This window comes from Dromiciops gliroides, chromosome 4, assembly GCF_019393635.1.
Source record: "Dromiciops gliroides isolate mDroGli1 chromosome 4, mDroGli1.pri, whole genome shotgun sequence".
Taxonomy (NCBI): domain Eukaryota; kingdom Metazoa; phylum Chordata; class Mammalia; order Microbiotheria; family Microbiotheriidae; genus Dromiciops; species Dromiciops gliroides.
The window spans coordinates 171,159,890-171,184,953 of record NC_057864.1 but is presented as its reverse complement, the minus strand read 5'-3'; the positions used below and the strand labels follow the sequence as shown (position 1 = coordinate 171,184,953).

At 40.5% G+C, this 25,064-nt stretch overlaps 1 protein-coding gene across 1 annotated transcript in view; it reads left to right on the top strand.

The window, feature by feature from the left end:
* The window catches only part of LOC122752646 (ankyrin repeat and fibronectin type-III domain-containing protein 1-like), a 173,326-nt gene that overhangs the window by 11,313 nt on the left and 136,949 nt on the right, over nt 1-25,064 (top strand). The window contains exons 2-4 of the mRNA XM_043999522.1: nt 100-310; nt 18,309-18,503; nt 20,243-20,356. Of these exons, the coding sequence (XP_043855457.1) occupies nt 100-310; nt 18,309-18,503; nt 20,243-20,356 (520 nt within the window). The remainder of the gene's footprint in view (nt 1-99; nt 311-18,308; nt 18,504-20,242; nt 20,357-25,064) is intronic.

Below are 25,064 nucleotides of genomic sequence, written 5' to 3'. Positions count from 1 at the left end.
AGAGTCAGCTATAGAACTAAGATTCAAATTGAGGTCCTCTGACTCCAAAGGCAGCTCTCTTCTCTTGCTGACTTTCCTTGTGTTTTTATCCCCCTTTAGAACTTCCAGGGCAATGAAGCAATGTTTGAGGCTGTGGAGCAGCAGGACATGGATGCCGTGCAGATCCTTCTGTATCAGTATACCGTTGAAGAGCTAGACTTAAACACACCCAACAGTGAGGGATTGACGCCCTTGGACATTGCCATCATGACCAACAACGTGCCTATTGCAAGACTCCTCCTGAAGACAGGGGCCAGAGAGAGTCCACACTGTAAGTAAAACTCAGGGCAGGGACACCACTAAGGCTACTAAAATGTCTCTCAACTTAAAGCCAAGGAAGGCCCTTAAAAGCTCTTCTCGAACACTGGAAGGGATATTAGAACTCACCTAGCGCAACTCAGCCACTTGTTTTATAGATGAAGAAAATAGGGAAGGCCTGACTTTGAAATCCTTAATTCATTTTCATGTGCAAATCCTTTGCCAATAGCAGGCTTGACACATGAGGCGGAGAACTATTTGCCAAGCTGGGCATCAGGGGTTGCTTTAAAATAGTACACATTTATTCTTGCAGAGAAGGAATTTCCACCTAATAATTTATCCAGAGCTTCAAATGCTCTTGATGATTTCACAAAGTGATAGTAGAAGGAAAGGGATGTGTGGGAGAGAAGAGAATCTCTGTGTGAATCTGTAAGTACACGTGCTGATATATCCCTGTACCATATGAGCTCTTCTTGGGATCATAAATTTAGGGCTGAACAAGACCCACAGAGGTCATCCAAGTCAAGCCCCTCATTTTGGAGATATAGAAAACTCAGTAGAGCTAAGTATCTGGGCCAACATCACACAGGCAGTGAGAAACAGGGCCAGGATTCAAAGCCTGGTCTTTTTTGTTCCATTCCCATGGTATTCCTATAATTTCTTTTGTTGTAGCAGTGTGGTACAGTAGATTGTGGGCCCCAAAATGTCTAATCTGCAATGAGGCAAAGCTCCAAGACAATAACCACTTTTTTGTGGGGCACTGAGGGTTAAGTGACTTGTCGAAGGTCGCACAGCTAGTAAGTGTCAAGTGTCTGAGGTCAGATTTGAACTCAGATCCTCCTGAAGCCAGGGATGGTGCTTTATCCACTGTGCCACCTAGCTGCCCCCCAGTAACTACTTTTTAAAAGGGACCTGGCCACCTTTAATGAATAGGGCCCAGATCTTCCTCACAATCTGAGTTGCCCCCACTTCCTTCAGGGCCTTAGTTTTATAGTGCTTGATACCTAAACAATACAGAAGAGGCAAAGTAAAATAGAGTCTCACCGGTTGATAGATCCTTACCTCCATCCTCCAGAAGGGTCTACATAAAATACAGATTCTCATTTGTTAATAAACCTATGTCTTGACCTTTCAGAACAGCCTCCTGAGCTGACAGGTAGACTTATGGGCTGAGTCAATGGTCATGATGTCAAAGCATCCACATGGGCCAATGGGCCAGTAGACAGGCATACCACTGACTGGCAAACAGGGTCATTTGTGGACCAAGTACTCATGGCTATCTCCCTGTGTTGGGCAATAGAGGGGTGATGAAGGGTGGAGAAGCAACAAAAATAGCGGGAGGGGATTTTCCATATCATTGAGTCATCTCTGCCACACTGGGCTTGGTCCCCTACTCAGTAGGAAGAAAGGGTGGAGGTCCTCTGGTTAACTTACTGTGATTAAGCAAGTGAACTTCATAACAAGCAGGTGAACTTAGAGCTTGTAATTCAAATAATAAGAAAAACTAGACTGACTAAAATATATGTGAGTAGATGAGTATAATATTAATTGCTAATAATCACCTCCCCTATAGAATCACACTAAACTAATTAATACTGGAACAAAATAGGGGTCTAATTAGTCATCCATCACAAGATGGAGTGCTAGACTTGATATTAGAAAAATCTAGACCTGGGGCAGGCTGCTATGGGAGAGGTTGAGCCTGGTGGAACAATCAAGGATGGGATTTGTAGTGAACTAAGTCAGTTGGGTTTGCATTAAGTTTATTTCTGATATGGTGAGTTCCTGGGACCCAAGGGCCACAAGGCTACCTAGAGAGGAGCCAACCATCCTAGACTGGAAACAGAGGCAAGTCAAACCTTCCAAGTCAATTAGCAGTGGGATCAGTCCCATTGGCCACCTCTGCACTTTCAGCCTAGGCAAGACAGGTAGACCCAGACTCAAAACAAACAGACAAAAAAGTCCTGGATTTCAGTCTTGCTTCAAACTACCTGTATAACCACCCTGGCTACATGATTTAATCTTTATGTGCCTCAGTTTTCTCATATGTAAAAAAAAAGAATAACAACACCTACCTCACATGGTTGTGAGGACCACCTGAGATAATGCCTGCAAAGTGCTTGGCAAACCTTAATAAATTATCTAAATGTCAGCTATTACTTTACTATTCCACAAAGCAAACACCAGAGAACCAACTGGGACTGCCCAAGAAGTATATTATTTGTAAACAGTTATGTGTGTGACCCATGGCTCCACTGGAATGAGTCAAGCCCGACTAGAAGCCTTTATGTGACTGTAAACACTCTGTGACATTTAATGTCCACACTGGCTTAGAATCACATTTTAATGTTTTCTCCATTGAATTCATGAATTAACAGCCATTTGTTAAGCACTTACTATGTGCTAAACTCTGGGGATACAAATCAAAAAAGTGGAAACAGTCCCTCCTCTCAGTGAGCTCACAATTTGATTGGAAAAGACAACTTTTAAAAGAAAGCTTAGCTGTAGAGTAGATTAAAAAGGTCCTGAAACCCTAAAGATTTAGCAGATTTGAAAGGCAGTTAGATGATATCTTCAGGTCATATGAGAGTACCAGGGGTCTGCAGTGCATAAAGGCATAGAGGATGGTAAAGTATGGTGGTCCTCCATCTCACCAGAAAACAAAAGTGTCAAGAAATCAGGTACCATGTTAGGCATTGGGCATACAAAGATGAAAATGAAACAATGACCAAAGGGTTGTTGTTCAATATACCTTCATCACTTCAGTACTCCAAAGGGTTAACTGCAGGTAACACTGGTTCACTTGACTCCAAAGGTTAAAGATCTGTACAGGGTGAATAATTTGGAAACCATTTGTTTATTCCCAAATTTCAGGCATTTTCCACCCCAAGAGCCTCCTCACACTAGGCATATAGGACAGCCCTTGTATTAAGAAGCTCATCTCTTGTTTTTGGTGAATCTATAACCCTCCCCTACTTTGTCCAGAAACCTGAGGAATTGGTTTTGGTGGGATCTGGGTCTAAGAGAATGACATTTTCAAGAAGAGCTTACTGCTCTCTTGAGGGAACCAGAAGATTTAAAGAATTGGACTTGTGAAGGTGGAATTAAACAAAAAAAAAGTTGGCGAGGGGACATTTTTGTCACTGTGGAATTTATTCTGCAGTAATGTCTATCCCAATGAACCAACAAGGGAGGGCTTGGATGGAGAATCAATGGGTCTGAATACTGAGAATGCAGACTGAGCAGCATTCTGTGTGAAGAAACAAGGAGACTATTCATCCAGATGTTGCTACTGCCATCTCTGCAGTGGGCTGGATGAAACATTAGACCTACTTACCTGGACTCTGCAGAGATTTCTGCACTTTCCATGAAAATAGTGAGACACTCCCCCCACCCCCAAGCCTCTCGTGAACATTTAAACCTCATTAAAAGGGGGAGCGGGCAAATCTTCAGCACCAATACTAGCCAAAATACAGGCATAAGAAACCTCCTGTCTTCTTTGACCCCCTATGGGATAGTCCCTAATGATGTGATCACATGCTGATTAAACTGATAAGAAGTTGCATGAGCTCTTTGTCTCCATTAGGCCACACAAACTAGTTTAATGGAAAGAACACTGGACTCAGAGCCTGACAGATCTACATTTAAATTGTCCCTCAAACACTAGCTGTGTGACTTTGGGTAAGTCACTTAACCTGGCGAGCTTCAGGTCTCTCATATGTAAAAATGAAGGGTTTGGGTTCCATGATGCTAAAGTCTCTTCTAACCCTAAATCTATGATCTTAGGAACCCAGAAAAAAATGTTTAAAGTATCATCATGGCAAAAAGAGACTCCCAATTATTTCACAAACACAATGGAAAATGAAATTTGTGGTGCCACTGGTTACTTGACAATCCCAGCTTCCCTCTTTTTCCCGTTTTCTAGAATCTAACAGTGTTGTTTCCCTTGGCTCTGTTCTTTGCACAAAGGTGTTCCAATTAGGACAAGGTCAGGATGGAGGAAGGCAATCTGTTCTCTAGGATTTTCAATTCACTTTCTATAAGAAGTTCAGATGGGGACAAAACTGCTTCAGCTCAATAGAGTGATCATGCCCACGAGAAAAACCATGGCTTGCCACCAAAACCAGATAAGCAAATACTTTCAATAAATGGTTTCCTGGAAGATACAGAGGCATATTATGAGTGTGGAAGATGCCTACAACATTTAGCATCCTTCATCTGAAGGTCTAAAAGCAATTTGAAACTATAACAGTGGAATATAATTATGTCTCCATTTCATAGCAGTACAAACTGAGGTACAGAGAGGTTGAGAGATCTAGTGACCTTCATCATAGCACTTTGTGAGGTCATTTGGAGGTCATCTAGTCCAATCCCCTTACCTTACAGATAAGAAAACTAAAGCTCAGAGAGAAGTGATTTGCCCAATGTCATACAAATGATAAGAACCCAATTCCATTGACTCTAAATACAACATTCCCCCCATGATACCATGTTGCCTCAGTTGCTCTTCATCACCCTGAGGTTCATTTTCCTTATCTATAAGTGAGAGGGTAAATTAGATGACCTTTATGGTCTCTTCTAACTCTGATTCTATAACCCTTTTGATTCTAGCCCTAGGCTTAGGGCTTGCTACCAAGTATCCCAGACTTTACCCTCAAATTCATTCTTGGTCCTATAGAGGGGTGGGCAATTCAAGAACAGGAATTTGCTGAATCATAAAAACAGCCCAAGAAATACTCATCCAAAACTGCAAACCTCCCCAGGGTCAAAATGCATGACAAAAATATAGTCCTCTGCTTAGTCAGCTATCTTTATTAAGTTGCTTCTTATGTCCTCCTGCCTCTAGGTGGCAGTCCAGTAGTGCAGAATTGCATTTATACATTTTTTAAAAAACAACCAAAACAACTACTTCAAGGATTATTGGGGTAGAAATAGAATTCCTTACTTCCTCTTTACCTAATGGGATGGACCTAGAGGATATATCTGAATAGCAACCAAGCATGAGTGTCTATAAGAGACTTCAACAAGGAAAGTCTATACCTATAAAATGGCAATCAGTATATATGGATGGCCTTAAAGACTTGTAAATTTATAAATGAGCCTATAGACCTCTCTTCTTATAATCAATATTCCCAAATACAAATACATACACACACACACACACACAGCCTTACATAAATACATAGGGTGCAGTAAAAAGAACATTAAGTTTGGGGTTCAAATCCCAGCTCTTCTGTGTGACCTTGAGTATTTATTTAACCCTTCTGGGCCTAGTATCTTCATCTATAAAATGAGTGGGTTGGACTAGAAGACCTATAAGAATTCTTTCAAATCTGACATGACCCAAAGCTGTCCCTATTACCTTCTAATCCCCCACATTCCCCCTTCTCCCTGGTCTACCCCTCTCTCCCATTACCACACTTATAACCTTTGGTATAGCCTTGGATTAGATCATTAGAGAGAATGTAGTCCAGGTGCTCTTAACCTGAATCCAAAAACTTTTAAAAAATATATTTTGATAACTATATTTCAAAGTAATTGGTTTTCATTGAAATCCTACATGGTTTATTTTATAAATTTTTTAAAAAGCAACATTATTCTGAGAAGAGGTACATAGATTTCACCAGAATACCAAAGAGTCCATGACATTAAAATAGGTTGAAAACCCTTGATTTTGTCCAATCCCTTATTTTACAGAAAGGGAAACTGAAGTTTGGGAAGATACAATTCCCATCTCTGGGTCATAAAAGTATTAGCAGAACTAGAATTTAGATCTAGATTCTCTGATGTTATAGTCAGAGGCTCCACTAAATCATGTTACTTCTCAAAGTGCTTATAGAGCATGTCAATGAAATAAAAAGTCACTTGCAGCTACTCCTGGGAACATTGCTCCACCAAAAGCTTTGTGGTTCACAACAGGAAGACAATAATGACACAGGACTGGAAAGTGCTGATAACCATACACATGTTAACCTTACCACATCCTATTTTATACAAGGAAATCTGACAGGATTAGGAGATGTTGAGAGGGAGAAAGGGATGGCTTTCTCTGCCTCTTACTCTATCCTTTCCCCTTCCTTCTGAAGCAGAGAAAACTGCTGTCCTTCCCCTACCTCCAATTATTATCTTTTTATAGAGGCCACATTATAGGTTCAGTGTGTTTTGTTTTTTTATCTCCCCCTCTGATTATTGGTTTCATTGATAAATAATACCCGGGGTCAGCTAGGTGGCGCAGGGGATAAAGTACCACCCCTGGACTCAGGAGGACCTGAGTTCAAATCTAATCTCAGATACTAGACACTTACTAGCTATGTGACCTTAGGCAAGTCACTTAACCCTCATTGCCCTGCAAAAAACAAAAACAAACAAACAAAAAAAGGTAAGTAATCCCCAGTATGTTTGAGATTATTGACTGTGGGAAAAGGAAGAAATCCATTTCATCCCTTCTCTTACTTCTTCCTCTTCCCTAGTCTTATAACTACTAGCAATACAAGTGGGGCTTTGCCTTCTCTCCTAACTCATGGGGCAACCAGGATAAATCCTCTGGGGGACTGTATCTAAAGGATAAGATGATCATAAATTCAAAGGTCATCTAAGCCAACCCAATTATTTTACAAATGAAGAAACTAAGGTCCATAAAGATTAAGTGACTTGCCCAAGGTCACATAACTTTTAAGTGGCAAAAGCAGGATTTGAACCCAGACTCTCTGACCCCAAATTGAGAAATGATCTGGAATTCCCTATAGAAGCATTTAGGGGCTACATAAGAACACTGATGTCATTACTTTATACTTGCAACTCTTTCTTAACCCCAAGATAAGCATCTCATTGACCAGATTTTACTATTGTCTCAAGCTTGATTAGACAACCCCTCAGACTAGGCTATTTCTCCTTCTCAGAAACAAGAGACAGAGATTTGCCATTATTGAGAAGGATCATTCACAAGAACATGCCTTTCCTGTGAAGCCAGTCCCAAAGATGAACTCCAGAACTATGTTTTTTTTTTTTTATCAAAGTCAGCACCATTGGAGAAAATGAGTCACCTCCTAAAATGACTCCTTTCTAAAAGGATGGCAATCCTAAATTCTGGTCTGTCTGTTTAAAAAAAAATCAATCCCATGATTTTACAGTCACACATCTGAGCCGTTGTCAAGACAACAATGTCAATTCAGTGGAAACAGAAACCATTTGAATAAACATATGGGAAGATTGACAGGTTGGTTTTTCCCCCATTCTTCAACCCATTGTTTAGGCATCATGTAGACAGAGTCCAAGTCAAAGTTGCCACATCTGAAGTATAGATATAGTAGGCAGCTATCTTGTTTCATCCTTGAGTAATCTGACTTCACTGGCTAATGCACTTTTGTTGGTTGTTATTCAGTCATTTCAATCAATCATGTCCAACACTTTGTGACTCCATTTGGGGTTTTCTTGATAAAGAATCTACAGGGGGTTGCTATTTTCTTCTGTAGATAAATTTACAGATGAGGAAACTGAGGCATACAGGCTTAAATGACTTGCCCAGGGTCACAAAGTTGGCAAATGTCTGCAACTGGATTTGAATTAAAAAAGATGAGTCTTCCTAACTCCAGGCCCTGTGTTCTGTGCACCATGACATCATCTAGCTGTATTTTAGAGTTGCTCAATAAATTAACAGAGTATATAGTATAATAATTTCCCCTGTAATCCTCTATTTACCCTTTAAACCTGGGTCATCAATGAGGCTTTTTTTCCCTCAAATATCTCCAGCATTAAAAGAAGCATTCAATCAATCTGTCAATCATTTGGCACTTTTTTAATACTAACTGTGGTCTAGACACTGTACCAGAGATACAAAGAATAAAATAATCCATATGTGCAAGTTTACATTATAATGAGGGAGATGAGTATATTAGAAAAAGAAACAATTAGGGAGGGGGGAGGAGGAAGACAAGAAGAGTAAGAAGAAGTAGAACAACAACAACAAGAACAGGAAGAAGAAGAAGAAGAAGAAGAAGAAGAAGAAGAAGAAGAAGAAGAAGAAGAAAGTGAATACATGTAAATATATCCCCAAAGGGTTAATACAAGGTAGTTTAAGAGAGAGAGCATTAGTATTTGGAACACCTTGAAAGGCTTCATGGAGAAGATGGAGACTGAGCAGCATCTTAAGGGAAGAGAGCTCAATGAGGTGGTGGTAGAAAGAGTGCATTCCAGGCATGAGAGACAACTAGTAAAAAGGCACAGAGATGGGAAATGGGCTATTGAGTGTAAGACACAGAGACAAGGTCAATTTATTTGGCTCTCAGAGTGCAGGAAGGGGAGTGAAATCCACTGAGCCTGCAAAGGTAGGTCATGCACAGATTGGGTAAGACTTTGAAAGCTAAACAGAGTTTATTTTTGTTCCTAAGATAATCAAGTAGGGGTGACAAAGATAGATCTGTGCTTAAGGAAAATTACTTTGGTGGCAGGATATAGATTGGACTTGAGTGGAGAGAAACAAATCAGAAAGACCAATCAAGAATCTCTTGGAATAATCCAGGTGAGAAGTAGAATATGCACAGTTGGATTTAAGAAGAAAAACAGCATTTATATGGCACCCACTGTATGCCAAGTACTACAAATATGTTGTTTTATGCTCAATACAACCCTGGAAGATAGATACTATTATAATTCTCATTTTACAGTTAAGGAAACTGAAGCAGACAGGGGTTAAGTGACTTGTCTAGGGTTCTACAACTGGTAAGTGTCTGAGGCAGGATTTGAACTTCGGTTTTCCAGACTCCAGGCACAACACTCTATCCACTGCACCAAGCTAGCTGCCTATAGTTTCATACACTCACATGAAATCAAAGAATTCCATACTTGGAAGGCATCTCAATGCCAATCTACGTCAACTCATACCCTATTAAGAAACCTAATTGCAACACATTTAGCAAATTGCAGCCTGAACTTTACTTGGACCCACCAATAAAGGGGATCCCATCACCTTTTGAAGTTTGAAACAACCCAATATACATTTAAATAGCTCTGATTCTTAGCAAGTTTTTTCTTCTTCCATCAAGTCTAAATTTGCTCCTTTGCTACTTCCATTTATTATCCCTAGTTCTTCCTTCTGCAGCCAGACAGAACAAGTATAATCCTCTTTCCACAAAACAACTTTTAAAATAGTTTGGGATAGCTAGGTGGTATAGTGGTTAGAGTGTCAGGCCTGGAGTCAGAAAGACTCATCTTGCTGAGTTCAAATCCTGCCTCAGGCACTTATTAGCTGTATGACCCTAGAAAAGTCACCTAACTCTTTTTGCCTCAGTTTCCTCATCTGTAAAATAAGCTACCAAAGGAAATTGCAAACCACTCCAGTATTTTTGCCAAGAAAACCCCAAATGGGATTCTGAAGAGTTGGACATCACTGAAAACTAATAAATAACAATTACAATAGGTACTTATTGGGGCAGCTGGGTGGCACAGTGCATAAAGCACCAGTCCTGGATTCAGGAAGACCTGAGTTAAAATCTGGCCTCAGACACATGACACTTACTAACTGTGTGACCCTGGGCAAGTCACTTAACCCTCATTGCCCTGTCCCCCCTCCCAAAAAAGATAATTGTCATGTTCACCCAGAGCCTTCTCCTCATAAAGCCAAATATCTTAATTTATTTTTTGCATGGGGCAATGAAGGTGCTTTATGCACTGCACCACCTAGCTGCCCCCTCATTTATTTCAAATGATCTTCTTATTACATGAGCTCAAGTTACTTCACCATTCCCATGACCCTATTTGGCCCATTCTACAATTTACCAATTTCTTTCCTAATCTTCAGTACCTAGAGTTCTCTTGATGTGCTCTGACCTAGGGAAGAGTACAGTCTATTGTCTTCCTAATCCTCGAAGTTGTGTCTATCTTTGTATAAAATCATGGACCCCAACTTTCTTGGCTTCCATATCAAACTGTTGAATGATAGGGAGCTTGGAGGCCACTAGAAACCCTAAATATTTTTAAAGATAAATATCTATCAAGTCATGCCTCCTCTTTCATGTCATGCCCACCCATTCAATAAACAAGTCTCTTCTTGAGAACATCCTCTTCACTCATCAAAATGATTTTTCTAAAAGACAGGTCCAACCATATCGCTTCCCTACTCAATATACTTCTGTGGTTCTCTATTACCAATAGGATCAAATATAAAATCCTGTTTTGTGTTCAAAGTCCTTCATAACTGGGCTCCTTTCTACCTCTCCCATCTGCTTATATATTATTGTCCCTGAGATACTCTGCAGCTTAGTAATACTTGCCTCCTTGCTATTCCTCAAAGAAGACACCCTGACTCTTGGCATTTTTGTTGGCTGGCTGCTATGCCTGCAATGTTCTCCCTCCTCATCTACACCTCTTGGTTTTCCTTGATTCCTTCAAGTCCCAGCTAAAATCCCATTTTCTATGAGAAATCTTTCCTGATGCCCCTTAATGTTAATGCCTTCACTCTATTGATTATCTTTAATTTATCCTATAGATGATAGTTTATTTGTACATAGTTATTTACATATTGTCTCCCCCATTAGACTTGATCTCCTTAAGGGCAAGGACTATCATTTGCCTTTATTTTTGGATACCCAGCACTTAGCACAGTGCCTGGTGCATAGTAGGGATTTAATAAATGCTAGTTGACTATCTTATACTTGTAAAATTGATTTCTTAAACCAGAATGTTAAAACTTTATATTTATCCATATTAAGTTTCATTCTATTAGATGAAACCCAGTATTTTAGCCTGTCAAGATCTTTTTGGACACTGACTGTCATCTTCTATGTTAGTTATTCCTCCCAGATTAGTGTCATTGGAAAATTTGATATTTGGCATCTATGCTTTTGACCAGGTCACTGATTTTTTTAAAGGACAAGTCCTTTTGGTGAGTTATTGTGAATAGCACATGGCAGCCTTTTGGGATACCTATTTGTGGCCCACAGGGAACAAACTTATTTGAATAGAATATTTAACCCTACCATACTCTATTTTCTCCATCCACAATTTGAAGAGGCAAAGACATTACTAATCTTGCAATAACAACATCAACAACAATAATATAAAGGATTTGTATATGCTTTAAGGCTTACAAAGCATTTTGCAGATTTTACCTCATTTGATCCTCACAATAACCCCATTTTACTGATGAGGAAATCAAGACTATGAGAGGTTAAGTGATTTGTCCTGTGTCACATAGCAAAGCAATATCTGAGGAATCATTTGAATACAAGTCTTTTTTACCTCCAAGTCCAGCATTCTGTTCTTTTCTCTATCTCTGTTTTTGCAAGGCAGCTGTACCCAATGGTAAATTCTTCCAAATCTTACAATAAGGGTTAGAAGAAAAAAATAAAGGAAAAAAAAGAATTAGAAGACTTCCTAAATTCATAGCTCTAAAGCTAGAATACACCTTAAACATCATCTAACACACCCATTTTACAGATAAGGACACTGAGACCCAGAAAAGCTTGAACAGTACCTCAGAGATAATGAATCTCTGAGCTGGTATATGAACACACTTCCTCTCACTTCAAAGCCAATGTTCTTTTTTTGTTCTTTTTTTTGCCATACCACATGGTCTCATTTATCTCATTTTATTTACCTTACTATGAGTAATTTTGCCCCATGCCCTTGATAGAAATTAATATTATGTCATCTTTTGTCCTTGGTATTTTTCTGGGCCTCAAGTAGATAATATCTAGGGCCTAAATTCACCAACATGTAAAAAGACAGGGAAGCAGAAGAGGAGTTGCAGTTACAGGTACTGAGTTAAGCCCTTAGACTCTGCTGGTAAGGGAATTAATTCGTACTGAGTACATTCCTTATCTTCATGTTCACAGGCTAGGTCTCCGAATTTGTCTGCTTTGCACACTGAGTTCCCCCTCCCATTAATTAACTCCCTGGGTCTCGGTGACCATGCTGTTGGTCATCTAACACCACAATAGCATGAAGCCCACGTCAGGAGTTGGGGAGGGGTCCCTGCCCCGGCAGCCAGCCCACTCACCACCCACTCACAGACCCTCTATTGTACTGGTGAGGAAGGTAACACAGAAGGAACTTTACTGGGCTGGAGGAGAGACAAACAGGAACGAGTCAGGGAGGCCCCAGCTTGGAGGTCTCCAGTTCTTGTAAGACAGAAAAAGAAAGAGCGGAGCATGAGAGGGTGGGGGGAGGTGGCGAGGGGGGAGGGCAGAATGTAAAGGAAGAAGGAGATAGAGCCAAGAAGAAAAGTAAATGGGCAGGACAAGCAGTCATAAAGAAGACATTAGGATTTCTCTATTAAATCAAGTAATTCTAAGGATTGCCAGAGCCAGTCTGAATGTAACTCATCTGTGCCTTTGCCAGTTCCCATCACCTTTACTTCACTGTATTTTTTAAAAATCATTTTTCTTAGTGGCAAGAGTTTAGGTTACCTACTGAGCAGTGGGGTTCATGAAGGGAAAGTGATTTGGGATTCTTTTTTGTTATTCAATGTGTGGGTGTGTGTGTGTGTGTGTGTGTGTGTATTTAATTATATATGATGAGACAACAGTTTGATGGGTGTAGGCCAATTTCATGTAGGTCAGGAATTTCCAGTATGGAAACTCCTTCCACTGATTCAAAGAGACAGTTCCCAAAAATTTACAGTCTTAAAAGACTACCTGTGGTCCTAGGAGTTTGAGTGACTTGGAGATGGCCACACAACTAGTGTATGTCAAAGACAGGGCTTGCACCCGGATATTTCTTTTTGTTTGATTGTTTTTAGTGAGGCAATTGAGGTTAAGTGACTTGCCCAGGGTCACACAGCTAGTAAGTGTTAAGTGTCTGAGGCCGGATTTTGAACTCAGGTCCTCCTAACTCCAGGGCCGGTGCTCTATCCACTACACCACCTAGCTGCCCCACACCCGGATATTTCTTACTCCAGAGATAACATGACATAGTGATAATGGCATAGAGTATGAATTCAGAGGACTGGAGTTGAATCCTGGCTTAGCCATTTACTACCTACACCTTGTAATGTCCTCCATCACCTGGAACTTCCTTGCCTTGGAACATCTGGTCATCCATGCAGCCTTTTTACCCTGGAATATCCCTCTGTCCATTGATAAATGCCTCCTTAGAGCCTCCATTCAAATCCTACCTCAGACACTAACTAGCTTTGTGACCCTGGGCAAGTCATTTAACCTCTGCTTCAGTTTCCCCTTCTGCAAAATGAAGATAATAATAGTCCTTATTCCCATGGTTGTTGTGAAGATAAAATGAGATAAGATTTGTAAAGCATTTTGCAAACCTTAAAGCTCTATATACATGCTAAATTTTGTTGCTGCTGCTGCTGCTGTTTGAAGAAGCCCAGGTTGGCCATCCCTCATTCCCTTCCCAGCCTCTCTGCTGACATTCCTAACATCAAAACCATGTCCCTACAATGGGTACCTTTATTCTCCTTGCTGCCATTTCTGAGCTCCTTTTTTTCATATTGTCTTTCCCAATTGGAATATAAGCTACTTGAGGGCAGGGACCATCTTTCTTTTTTGTTCATATTTGTATATCTAAAGTTTAACACAGTGCCTAGCACATAGTAAGTATTTAATAAATGTTGGTTTTCTTCCTTTCTGCCTGACATTTGGTTAAGTCACTTAACTCTTCTGGGAATTGGTTTCCTCACCTATAAAATGAAGAGGCTGATAGGATACAAAGTAGATCCAGAGAAAGGACTATGACAGAAGCCCTGTAAGAAGGTAATAGATGTACTATTAAATACATGTCTTACTGATGATGAGAGTGAGGTTCAAGCTATTTGCCCACAGTTACTAAATGAAGGCTGTATGGTACAGGAGAAATAGCATCCCCCCTGGACCCAAGAGACCTGGGTTTAAATTCCACCTCTGACACTACCTATGCAACTTTGGCTGTCACATTACCAGGGGGTGGGGAGGGAGGGAGGGCGGCTCAGTTTCCTTACCTGTAAAATGAAATGATGTGACTAGATGGCTTCCAGGGTCCTAAATCTCTAGAGCTACAAACTGGCATTAAATGTAAGTGAAACAATAAAACAAATTGGGGGCAGCTAGGTGGCATAGTAGACAAAGCACTAATCCTGGATTCAGGAGGACCTGAGTTCAAAGCCTACCTCAGACACTTGACACTTACTAGCTGTGTGACCATGGGCAAGTCATTTAACTCTCATTGCCCTGCAAAATAAATAAATAAGTAAAATAAAAATAAAACAAATTTTAAATAAATAAATTAAGGGAGGGAAATTGGACTGAATGAGCTTTGAAGTCCCTTCAGGTTCTAACTATGTGATCCCATGACTCCAAGGCCAGCCTTCTATCCACTATAACAAACTGCCTCTCAAATCTGATTTCAGTGGAAATATACTTATATTATACATACACAATTACACACACATCAATGTGTATATTATATATATATACATTATGTATGGATTTAAGGTAGCGTCATGGCATTTAAAAAATAATTTATTAAATGACGCGTTCATCCCCTGAGGTATATGTACAATCATGTAATTCCACCATATGTACACATGTATAATAAAAAAATTCACTGGTTGGCTTAGGCAAGGGACAATCTCTCCTTTTCTATACAATTTGGGGAAGGGGGGAGTAGGGATCGAGAGGGGGCTGAGAGTACAGTTACTGGGTCAATTCATCAACCAGAAACCGGTGACATGCACTCTGACGCCGAACCCGTGTCTAAAAATACACAAATGTATACGGATTTGTTTGAAACTGTCCAAGCCTATATTTAGGACATTCCCAGCAAGGCTATAATGAGACTGTGTTTGAGACCTTCAGTCACAGCAGACTCTACCATTAATCTGAAGTTAGTTAAATTAACAACATTTAGGACTGGCTTGTCAATCTCCGTGTTCCAGGAAATTGCACCTTGAGGCTACTAATATTGCCAATTTTTCCACCGGAGTGTGTGCGGGCATGTGTGTGTGTATGTGTGTGTGTGTGTGTGTGAGTGTGTGTGTGTGTGTGTGTGTATTTTTTTTCTTCAGACCCTCCATGTGCATACACCATCACTGCTTTCTTACATCCACAGCACTTATATTATCATTTATTCTGGCCTCCTTTAGCCTTCCCCAGGGACTTCATATAGTGTAGCTGCTCAGTGAAAGAGTTTTTTAGCTTTATATTTATTTGTTTATTTTTCTGTCATGGCTCATGACTGAGGCTTAGAAAAAAAAAAGTGTGACAGTATTCAGAGTGCGTGATTGACTGCTGGAGCAACATTCATTAACCATGACAAATCTGCAGGAAAACACAGTCCTGAGTGTTCTAAATAGCAGTTAAAAAAAAAGAAAGAAAGAAAGAGAAAAAGAAAAAAGAAAAAGAAAAAAAGGCTAAACTAATTTTTCATTGACCTCATCTATAAATAAATTTAGTTTGATGGTGAGCAGGGGCAATCATAAATTAGTATTCATTTCCTGTAATTAAAACAAACATGACTATGAACACAGAGAATATGAATATATAACCACCTAATTTCCATTTCAAAATACAACTTAACAAATTTCCACTTGAGTTATCTTCATAAATTTCACCACCCTGCTCACCCCCATAAGTGAAAGAATGGAATTGCTCTCTTTCACTTGAGAAGATCTTATTTGGGCCTTGGGAGCCACAGGGTCATAGACTGAAAGAAGGTGTTGAACTCAATCTGAAAGACCCAACTGGGGAACCTGGTTCTTGAAGTCTCAAAACTTGATCTTCTTGATTTGCTTGATCTTCTTAATTCCTCTGGAGCCTCCAGGATACCACACCTGTCTTTTCTCCCCCTATTTTCAAGGTCCTTCCATCTAAATGAGGACTGTTTGTCTCAGCTGCCTAGTGATGAGATTTCAAATGGCTCTCTTTAAAGCAAGGATTCATAAGCATTTTTGTGCCACGGACTCCTTTGCCAGGATACTGAGGCCTATGGACCCCTTCTCAGAATGATTTTTTTTTTATGAATAAAATAAAATTCATAGGATTACAGAGAAAATCAATGACTGTATATTGAAATAAAGATGTATTTTTTTCCTCATCCAAGTTCATGGATTTCCTGAAATCTACCCAGAGACCTCTTGGGGGTCCATGAACCTCTAGTTAAGAATTCTTGCTGAGGACAACTAGGTGGCACAGTGGATAAAGCACCAGCCCTGGATTCAGGAGGACCTGAGTTGAAATCCAGCTTCAGACACTTGTCACTTACTAGCTGTATCACCCTGGACAAGTCACTTAACCTTCATTGCCCTGCAAAAAACAAAACAAAACAAAACAAACAAAAAAAAAACCCTGCTACAGGCATGCCAAGAATAAGTTTATACCCGCCCCCCCATAGTTTTGAAATATCTTCAGTAGTCCATTATAGTTGACAGGAACTCATGAAGGATTCTTGATTTTGTCAGGGAGAGGGGGTGGGGTGGAGGATTAGGGTGAGGGAGAATACTTTTGTGGAAAGTCTCTTCACCAATTCAGATTACAACCCATCTATAATCTAGGGCTAAGTCCTAACAAACTGCTTGAGGCACATAAAGGGTAAGTGACATGCCACAAACTACCCAGATAATAAATGTCAGAGACCTATTTCTGACTCTAAATCCTATCTACTATCCACTATACCATGCTTCCTCTTAATAATTTAGGAAATTTCATTTTAAAATGATTTTTCAACTTCTACTCCCCCATGTAAACCACTTTTAAACGTGTTCCTATGGAACAAACAGCCCCTTGTAACGTTGTTCCACCTAACATTGTATTTTCAGAGAACCAGTAAGTGGGGAATATGATATTTTGACCTTGATACTTAACATCCTGGTAAATGCCACTAATAATATCTCGTTTTAGTAACTTGACTAATCAAGAAATACAGAACTCATTCTCTCCAAATACTTTGGCTTCCTGCCAAAAGAGTATCATCCTCCCTAAAGAGAAGGGGCATTTACCATATATTTGACCCTACCCTCTTTCCCAAAATCTAGTTGAGCATGAACACAATACCTGCTGGACATCTCTACCTGACTATCCTATGGACATTTCAACCTCAACATGTATCCAACAGAATTCATAATTTCCCTCTCTCACCCTTGCCTTCCTCCAAACTTTCCTTTCTATGTTGAAGATACCACCACCATCCATCCAGTCATCCAAGTTCACAGTCCCAGATTTGTCTACTCTTTACCTTCCCTTACTCCACCCTCATATTCACAGTTGCCTATCATTTCCCACCTCAACATCTCCTCTGTTTGTCTCCTTCTCTCTCTACTTACACAGTCATCATCCTGCTTTGGGTCCTTGTGACTTCTCTGTACTATGGCAATAACCTTCTGCTTTGTTTCTTCCCTCTCTGATACATCTTCCCCACAGCTTCCCTCAAGAACAGCTCTAGGGGCCAGCTAGGTGACACAGTGAATAAAACACCGGCCCTGAATTCAGGAGGACCTGAGTTCAAATCCAGCCTCAGACACTTGACGCTTACTAGCTGTGTGACCCTGGGCAAGTCACTTACTGCAAAACAAAACAAAACAAAGCAAAAAAGAACAGCTCTAATCATGTCACTCTCTTACTCTAGAAGCATCACTGATTCCTTATTGACTCAAGGATAAAATACAAACTCCTTAAAGCCCTGACCAAGCTGGCTCCAGCCTCCCTTTATTCCACATGTCTCCCCTTTACCTCCTTGATATTTCAACTATTTACTGATTCTCACATTTGGTTTTCCATTCATCACCTCCTAAATTCCACACAGGCTGAAACCCATATCTGGAATGCTCTCTCTCTCACCTCTTCCATTTAAAATCTCCAACTTCCTTGCCAGCACAGATCAGTTCCCTTTTCTGATCCCCTTCTTTATTAAGCACTCTTTCTCTCTCTTCAGATTATACCCTCACAGTATCATGTCAGCTTTCTACGGGCATGGGGAGTAGGGTTGTTTTTCTCTTCTGTCTTTGTATCCCCAAGGGCCTAACACGGTGCATTGCCCATAACTGGCACTTAATAAATGCTTGTTAAATTGAATCTCTTTCCCTGCAGTCATCAGCCTTGAAAGCAGGTCAACACATCTCAATACCTTGGTCCAAGAAGCGCAACAGAGGGTAAATGAGCTGTCTGCCCAGGTGGAGAATGAAGGCTTCGGTATGGATAGTACAGATAAAGAGAAACAATTGAAAGCTTGGGAGTGGAGATACCGGCTCTACAAACGCATGAAAACAGGCTTCGAACATGCCAGTGAGTAGTAGCAAACTTCCAAATTTGATCAACTTCTATCTTTTTTGGGGGGATAACTTTAAATCTCGCTCTACACTTTAGTAGACAACCCATTCAGAGCAAGGACAATAGGAAACTGGGGGGAGGGTCACAGGGGGAGGGGAGCAGAGCTCTCTTGCTCCATTTTCTTATTAATAAGGTCCTATGTCCATAGACGTGTGGCTCCAGTGGCTCCGAGGCTGGACATACTCTTCTGTTTCATCTTCCTCCCTCCATGAGTTTTAGAAATGCGCGAAAATGGGCCTGTTGACCTGCTTAGCCTTGTGACCTAAAGAAACTGAGTGAGGAGGGGGAAGGTACATAGTTTAAAAAAAAAAAAACTTTTGCTTTAATTATAAGACTCCTGGCAAAAAGCACTGGATCTAGGTTGTCTTAGTACCTGTTAATATCAGATATGACTGAAGTTTGGCTTCTGCTAAATGTGAGACAGCGAAGAAAAATAATTGTCAAATTTATTAATTTTGTTTTCTTTTTTCCTCACTTCCATTCTGGAGGATAATTACTTGTTAATGTGAAGTATTTTCCCCCCTTAAAGCTATTAGCACAAGAAACTTTCCCTAAGACCACCCCTCAGATGAAACTCAAACACACTTGAAAAAACCAGGGAGTCATCATTAAGTATGTAGACACTCTAACTTAAACAGTTAGTCTTGGTATCTAATTGTAAACAGAAACCTAATTCATTCATTTGCTAATTATTCTTCCAGGCTGCAGGGGTTAGCCAGAGTTCTAGGCTTGGCTGTGACATTGTGTAGACATTGTAGGCTTGTGTAGACATTGACTCTATATCAAACATAAGCAGCTAGATGGTGCTATTTCTGGAATCAGAATGATCTGACTTCAAATCCAGTCCTAGATATTTGCTAGCTGTATGACCCTGGACTTGTCATTTACCTTGCCTCAGTTTCCTGCCTCTCAAGGTTATTGTGAAGATTAAAGACATAATATTATCTATAAAGTGCTTTGCAAGCTTAAAGAGTTATTATTATTATTCTGGCAACACTTTCTTGAATTATCCATCTACTGTGAACAGTGCAACCTCAATTATTCACTCACCTTGATGCAAATGTAAAAAAACGTGTTCATCAACCAATCAATAAGCATTTATTAAGTACCTATTATACGACTGCCTCGGAGGTAGTACACAAAAAAAATGAAATTCCTACTCTTAGAGAGTAGTAGTCTAATGGAGGCAACAATATACACACATATGAGTATACACAAAACATACCCAAGGAAGAGAAAAGTTCACCTTGGGGGAGATGGCTCCAGAAGCTGGGGACTCTAGGGAAAGGACTCATGTAGAAGGTGACAGTGTTTCACAGCCATACTTATGTTTGTATCCCCAACATTTAACACAGCACTCACACAGGGCAGATAATGAATGAATTCATGAAATGAATGAATGAATACATTTTTTTAATTCCACAAATTTTCTTGGACTCTCTCTTGAGCTAAATGGGCATGATTATTTGCTTTGAGCATGAGGTACATTGGACACAGCTCGATAAGTCCATGATGGCACTGAATGGTGTCTGAGCTGGTCAACTAACTAGGTTTCTAAACGGGAATGTCTAGTAGTCAGAAGAGACAAAAGCTTCCATGGTATGTGTGTTTCGGGGCACTCTTTGAAGAGGGGAGAGCACTGTTTGAAAGGGATTTGCTCTGATGAGGTCCTTGTGTTTTCTCTTCCATCCCAGGACCCCCTGAGGTGCCAACCAATGTCTGTCTCATGGTAACCAGTAACACATCACTCACTGTCACCTTTCAAGAGCCTCATAGTGTCAACGCAGCTGTAGTGACCAAATATAAAGGTATTGGATTTCAGACATTTTTTTTTCCCTTCATTGATCCTCCTGAGGAAAAAAAATGGGCTGTTTAGGGATGGAGTTGTCCTCTGTTCTGTTTGTTTGTCTTCATTGCTGATATAATCTTCTTCTATGAATGAGCCTTCAGTACTGAAACATTTCCTACTGGGAGCAAAGGACTGACAGTGGACAAGATAGGAAGAAAATCAGTGTAGGGGCCTGGACTGTGAGTCCTGGTACCCTCAAAGATATTTTCTGTACTCTCAGTGGTCAAGTGTGAGCAGGGTAGGCCGGCTTCCATGGAGCCAAGCCAAGCATACTGAAAAGGGCCAGGCCCAAAGGTAGAATTTCCAGGTGAGTGGGCCACTATTACTCCTTTCCTTCTTCCCCTAAGAGAGCAGGTAACTCTAAGCATTCCTTTACTTTTCCTTCTCCTAGCCCCCATACCCACCATCTTCTGCGGGAAGGCTGCCTTGATTCAGAAAGACCTTCAAGTCAACAAGCATTTATTAAGAGCTTACTATATGCCAAGCATTGTGCTAAGTAGAGATGAAAAGGCCCCTGCTCTCAAGGAGGTCACATTCTAAAGGGGGAGACAATATGTAACCAACTAGGTAGAAACAAAATGTATATGGGGTGAATTGGAGACAGTCTCAGAGGGAAAGTGATCCAATCCAATTCAATAATCATTTATTAAGTAACCTACTATGTGCCAAGCAAAGGCAGCTAGGTGGCTCAGTGAATAGACTGCTAGACCTAGAGTCAGGAAGACCTTAATTCAAATCCAGACTCAGGCACTTACTAACTGTGTGATCCAGGACAAATCATTTCTATTTGCCTTAATCCACTAGAGAAGGAAATTGCAAACCACTCTAGTATCTTTGCCAAGAAAACTCCACGGACAGTATTGGCCTTCTATGGTTGGGCAGGAGTCACAAAGAGTCAGACAAGATTGAACAATACACCAACCACCCTGCTAAGCACAAGGAAATACAATTAATTTCTTTTTAAAATGGCAGTCCTTACCATCAAGGAGCTTATAATCTAACAAGAGAGAAAACACACACACAAAAAAAGCAGAAAAGTGGAGGCAGACACCTGGGGGTGAGGGCAGGGATGCATGGATGTGAAAAGAGGCCAAGCAGCTGATACAAAGTGGAGGAATTGAGAATAGAGGGACTGCCCTGAATATAAAAGAAGGCAGTGAGAAGAGTTCAGTACTCCATCCTCCAATCAGAGAGAGAGGAGGCTAAGGTAGGCGGGCTCAATCAAAGCTTGACTCAGTAGCCTGGTGATGAGATGAGATGTGATGCTCTTAATGGGGGGGGGGGGGGCGGATTGCATCTTATTCCCAGGAGTTGAAACCCTCTGGGTTGGTCACATTCTTCTGCATAGGGCTCCTCTGTCCCTATACCTAAAATATTCTTTTTCTTCACCACCATCCTTTGAGATCTCTAAGCTACCCTTTCCAAAAAGATCTAGTGGCTCCTCCTACACAAGACCTTTTCTGGTTCTTCAATTGTTAGTGTCTTCTCCTAAATTGCTTTCTACACATTTTGTATTGACTTATCTTTGTACATTCAGTTTCCACTCCCACACTAGTAGAATAGAAGTTCCTTGAAATTTTAGATACTTTATTTCCCCAGTAAATGGCATATGTTCATTGACTGAATGTTGAACCCCACTATCCAGGACAAGTGGATTGGGGTGACCCCCAACAAGTGTCCATTGGAAAAACCTGAGCATAATTAGTGAAGGAACAATCAGATACACACCCAATTTCAAAATGGAGAAACAGAAACTCCTGGAACTGCTATAGCTGTTAGAGGTCTTCAAAGGAGCAGTGTGACCACATTAGGTTCTTTGCTTTCATCCATTCTTCTGGGAATGATCACAGTAAACCTCACTGGATGAAAGTTAGGGAAAATATTCAGTGGGAGTTAAGCGAGTGTTTGAGGGTTAAATCAAGTTCAGACATTTCTCTAAATGTCCACCTCTTTCTTCCTTTGCATTTTTATAAAAGGCAAAAAAGTGCTGGCCAAACAGATGTTACCTTCTTTTGTTTTATTTGTGAATTCTCTGAAAGCTTTAATTTATCCAAATTAAAACTCTTTCATACCTCACCTCAATACCACTAAGCTCCTTGAGGGTAGGGACTACCTTGTTTTTGGCTTGGCATCCCCAAAGTCAAGCAAGCAAGACAGGCACATAGTAGGGACCCAACAAATACTTGAATGAATGAATGAATGAAAGAAAAATGGAATGAATGAATGAATACCAGAAAATTTCATCAGCATTTCCATTGTAACCCTTCTCTCAGGAGACTTGTATTTAACTTGGGTTGAAAAAGAAAGGTCACAAATATTCCATTAGTGACTTGAGGGGATTAATTAAGAATTATGAATAGAATTGTCTGTTACATTATGAAGTGAATTTCCTTATGTTAATTTATAATTGAGTCTTCAACCTGACCATTCATGAGTTATTTAAAATAGATGACAAGTTACAGTACCCATAGAAACAACATGACAGCTCTGAAACCATGGATTGGTCTGGGTCACTTAAGATAAGAATATCAGCAAAGTTACTCTGAGACATGGTTAATTATTTTGTTTTCCTTATTTTTAAGAGAGAGAGAGAGAGAGAGAGAGAGAGAGGGGAAAAAGAAGGAACATTGGAGCAATCCACTGAATAAAATTGCAATTATCCAATTGGTTAGAGGGAAGGTTTAACCAAGCAGTATTTGGGGTTTGGCAAAAACATCTCACATTACTTTCCAGACTTTCTGGGTTCAGCAAAATCCCAAGCCTATTTGGTCAACCACTTTTTTTCCCCTTAATGCTTAAGCTTGTGTGTGTTTGTAAGAAAAAAAAATCTGATCCTTCTGTTTCTCATTTGTTTACACTCAACTCATCAACATACTATTTGGTAAGAGTGAGAAGATATCCAAGAAGCTTTTTAAGAGCATCTTTTTTATAAGGCCTCTCCTTCAGACCTGGGGCTGTGTGTTGTGACAGCCGCCAGCAGCACTTGGGTCTCAAGAAGTTCAAATTCAGCGTGAGACTCAGAAGGCTTCAGGGATTTCTTCACTCTGCCAGATGTGCATCCCCAACTCCAGTCTGTCTGGTTTCTGACCATATATCCCATAGAAGCTGTGATGTAAATGTATATGCAGTAGCACGCTACTGTTGGGCAGTCCTTGCCTCTTCCTTGGCCCCAAAAGCTCAAGGGATCTTTGGTTCTCATCTGAACAATTTGCATGAGCTGTGGAGGAAGGCAAAAGCTGTTTCAGATACTTCACTTCTTTGGACAGGAGCCTCACTCCGTGTCTTCTTCTCACTTACCTTAGGTACATTCCTTGCTCCCACATAGTTGCTGAAATGGGTTGTCATTTGGTCTTCTATGAAGGTCTATTGATTCTAGGCCCGTGACCAAAACGCAGTCAGTCGATCAAAATTACATTTTGCTGCTCTTTGCAGGAGTTTCAGAAAAGATTCCTCCTGCTGGTTCCATTGTTGACTCATGGGGTGGCATCTGGTTTGCATCCACTGGATGGGTTGTTTTCTAGATGGTTTGTATTTTGTTTTTTTAACTGGGAATACTCATAGTTGGAGGTTTATTAATGATTTGATTCTGCAGTAATTATTGCAATGCAATAACTATCAAAACCTCCCAGCAAGGGCAATAAGCAAAGTCTGAAATGGTCTGCTTTGCCAACTTATCTTCTAATGGATTAGATACCTCCAGGTATAATATCTCCCTGTCCTTTTTCTTTGCCTTATGGCAAAGCCTTTGCAATTTTCAAGGCTTCCATCCTTTCACATTTCATAAAGTATGAGGACATTATAAAAGCTGGGTATTTGTGTAGCTGTTTTTTACAGTGATCAGATTTGGCCCTCTGGTAGTCATTCCCCCAATTAGTATACTAGCCCTTCCCTCCAGTTCCTTTCCCATTGTGGAGGTGGGACCATTATGGAACAGATCATGATGATTCCAAGGAAAATTCCTAACAAATTTCTCTCCGGGGAGGAAGCTACCATCACTTGAGAAAATGCCAGTGGCCTACAAGGGGATTCTGATCTTGGTCTTGAACATTGGCCTCAAGGCATTCTATCTCGATGTTTGAGGGTGAATAAGACTCAATAAGCCTCCAGGGGCTTAAGTTTCTCCCTGGCCACAAGTGAAATTCTTGGGAGACTGCCTTTGGGCATTCATACCCTCTAAGCAACAATATCACCAGTTGCTCTGGTGGCAAGAGTGCTGAAGAAGGTCATGGGCAAAGATGCATCACCACCCAGACACAAATTGAGAGGTACTTCTTGATGTTCTGACCAGTGTTGACTTCATTAGGTAAAGATCATCTCCCATTGTTTCAAGTTGCCAAGGTCATATCCTGAAAAGAAGGCTGGCTGTGCAGTCAAGGGATTTATGTTTGAATCTCATCTCTTTATGCTTACTATCCATATGACCTAGGGTGTATCATTAAATCATCTTGGGTCTCAGTTTCCTCATCTGAAAAATGAAGGGGTTGCACATGATGCCCTCTGATGCCCTTTCTAACTCAGGATCTTTGATCCCAATGGGGAAACTTAGCTCTCAACCCAACATTTTCTTTTCTTTTTTTTTAGCAGGGCAATGGGGGTTAAGTGACTGGCCCAGGGTCACAGAGCTAGTAAGTGTCAGGTGTCTGAGGCCTGATTTGAACTCAGGTCCT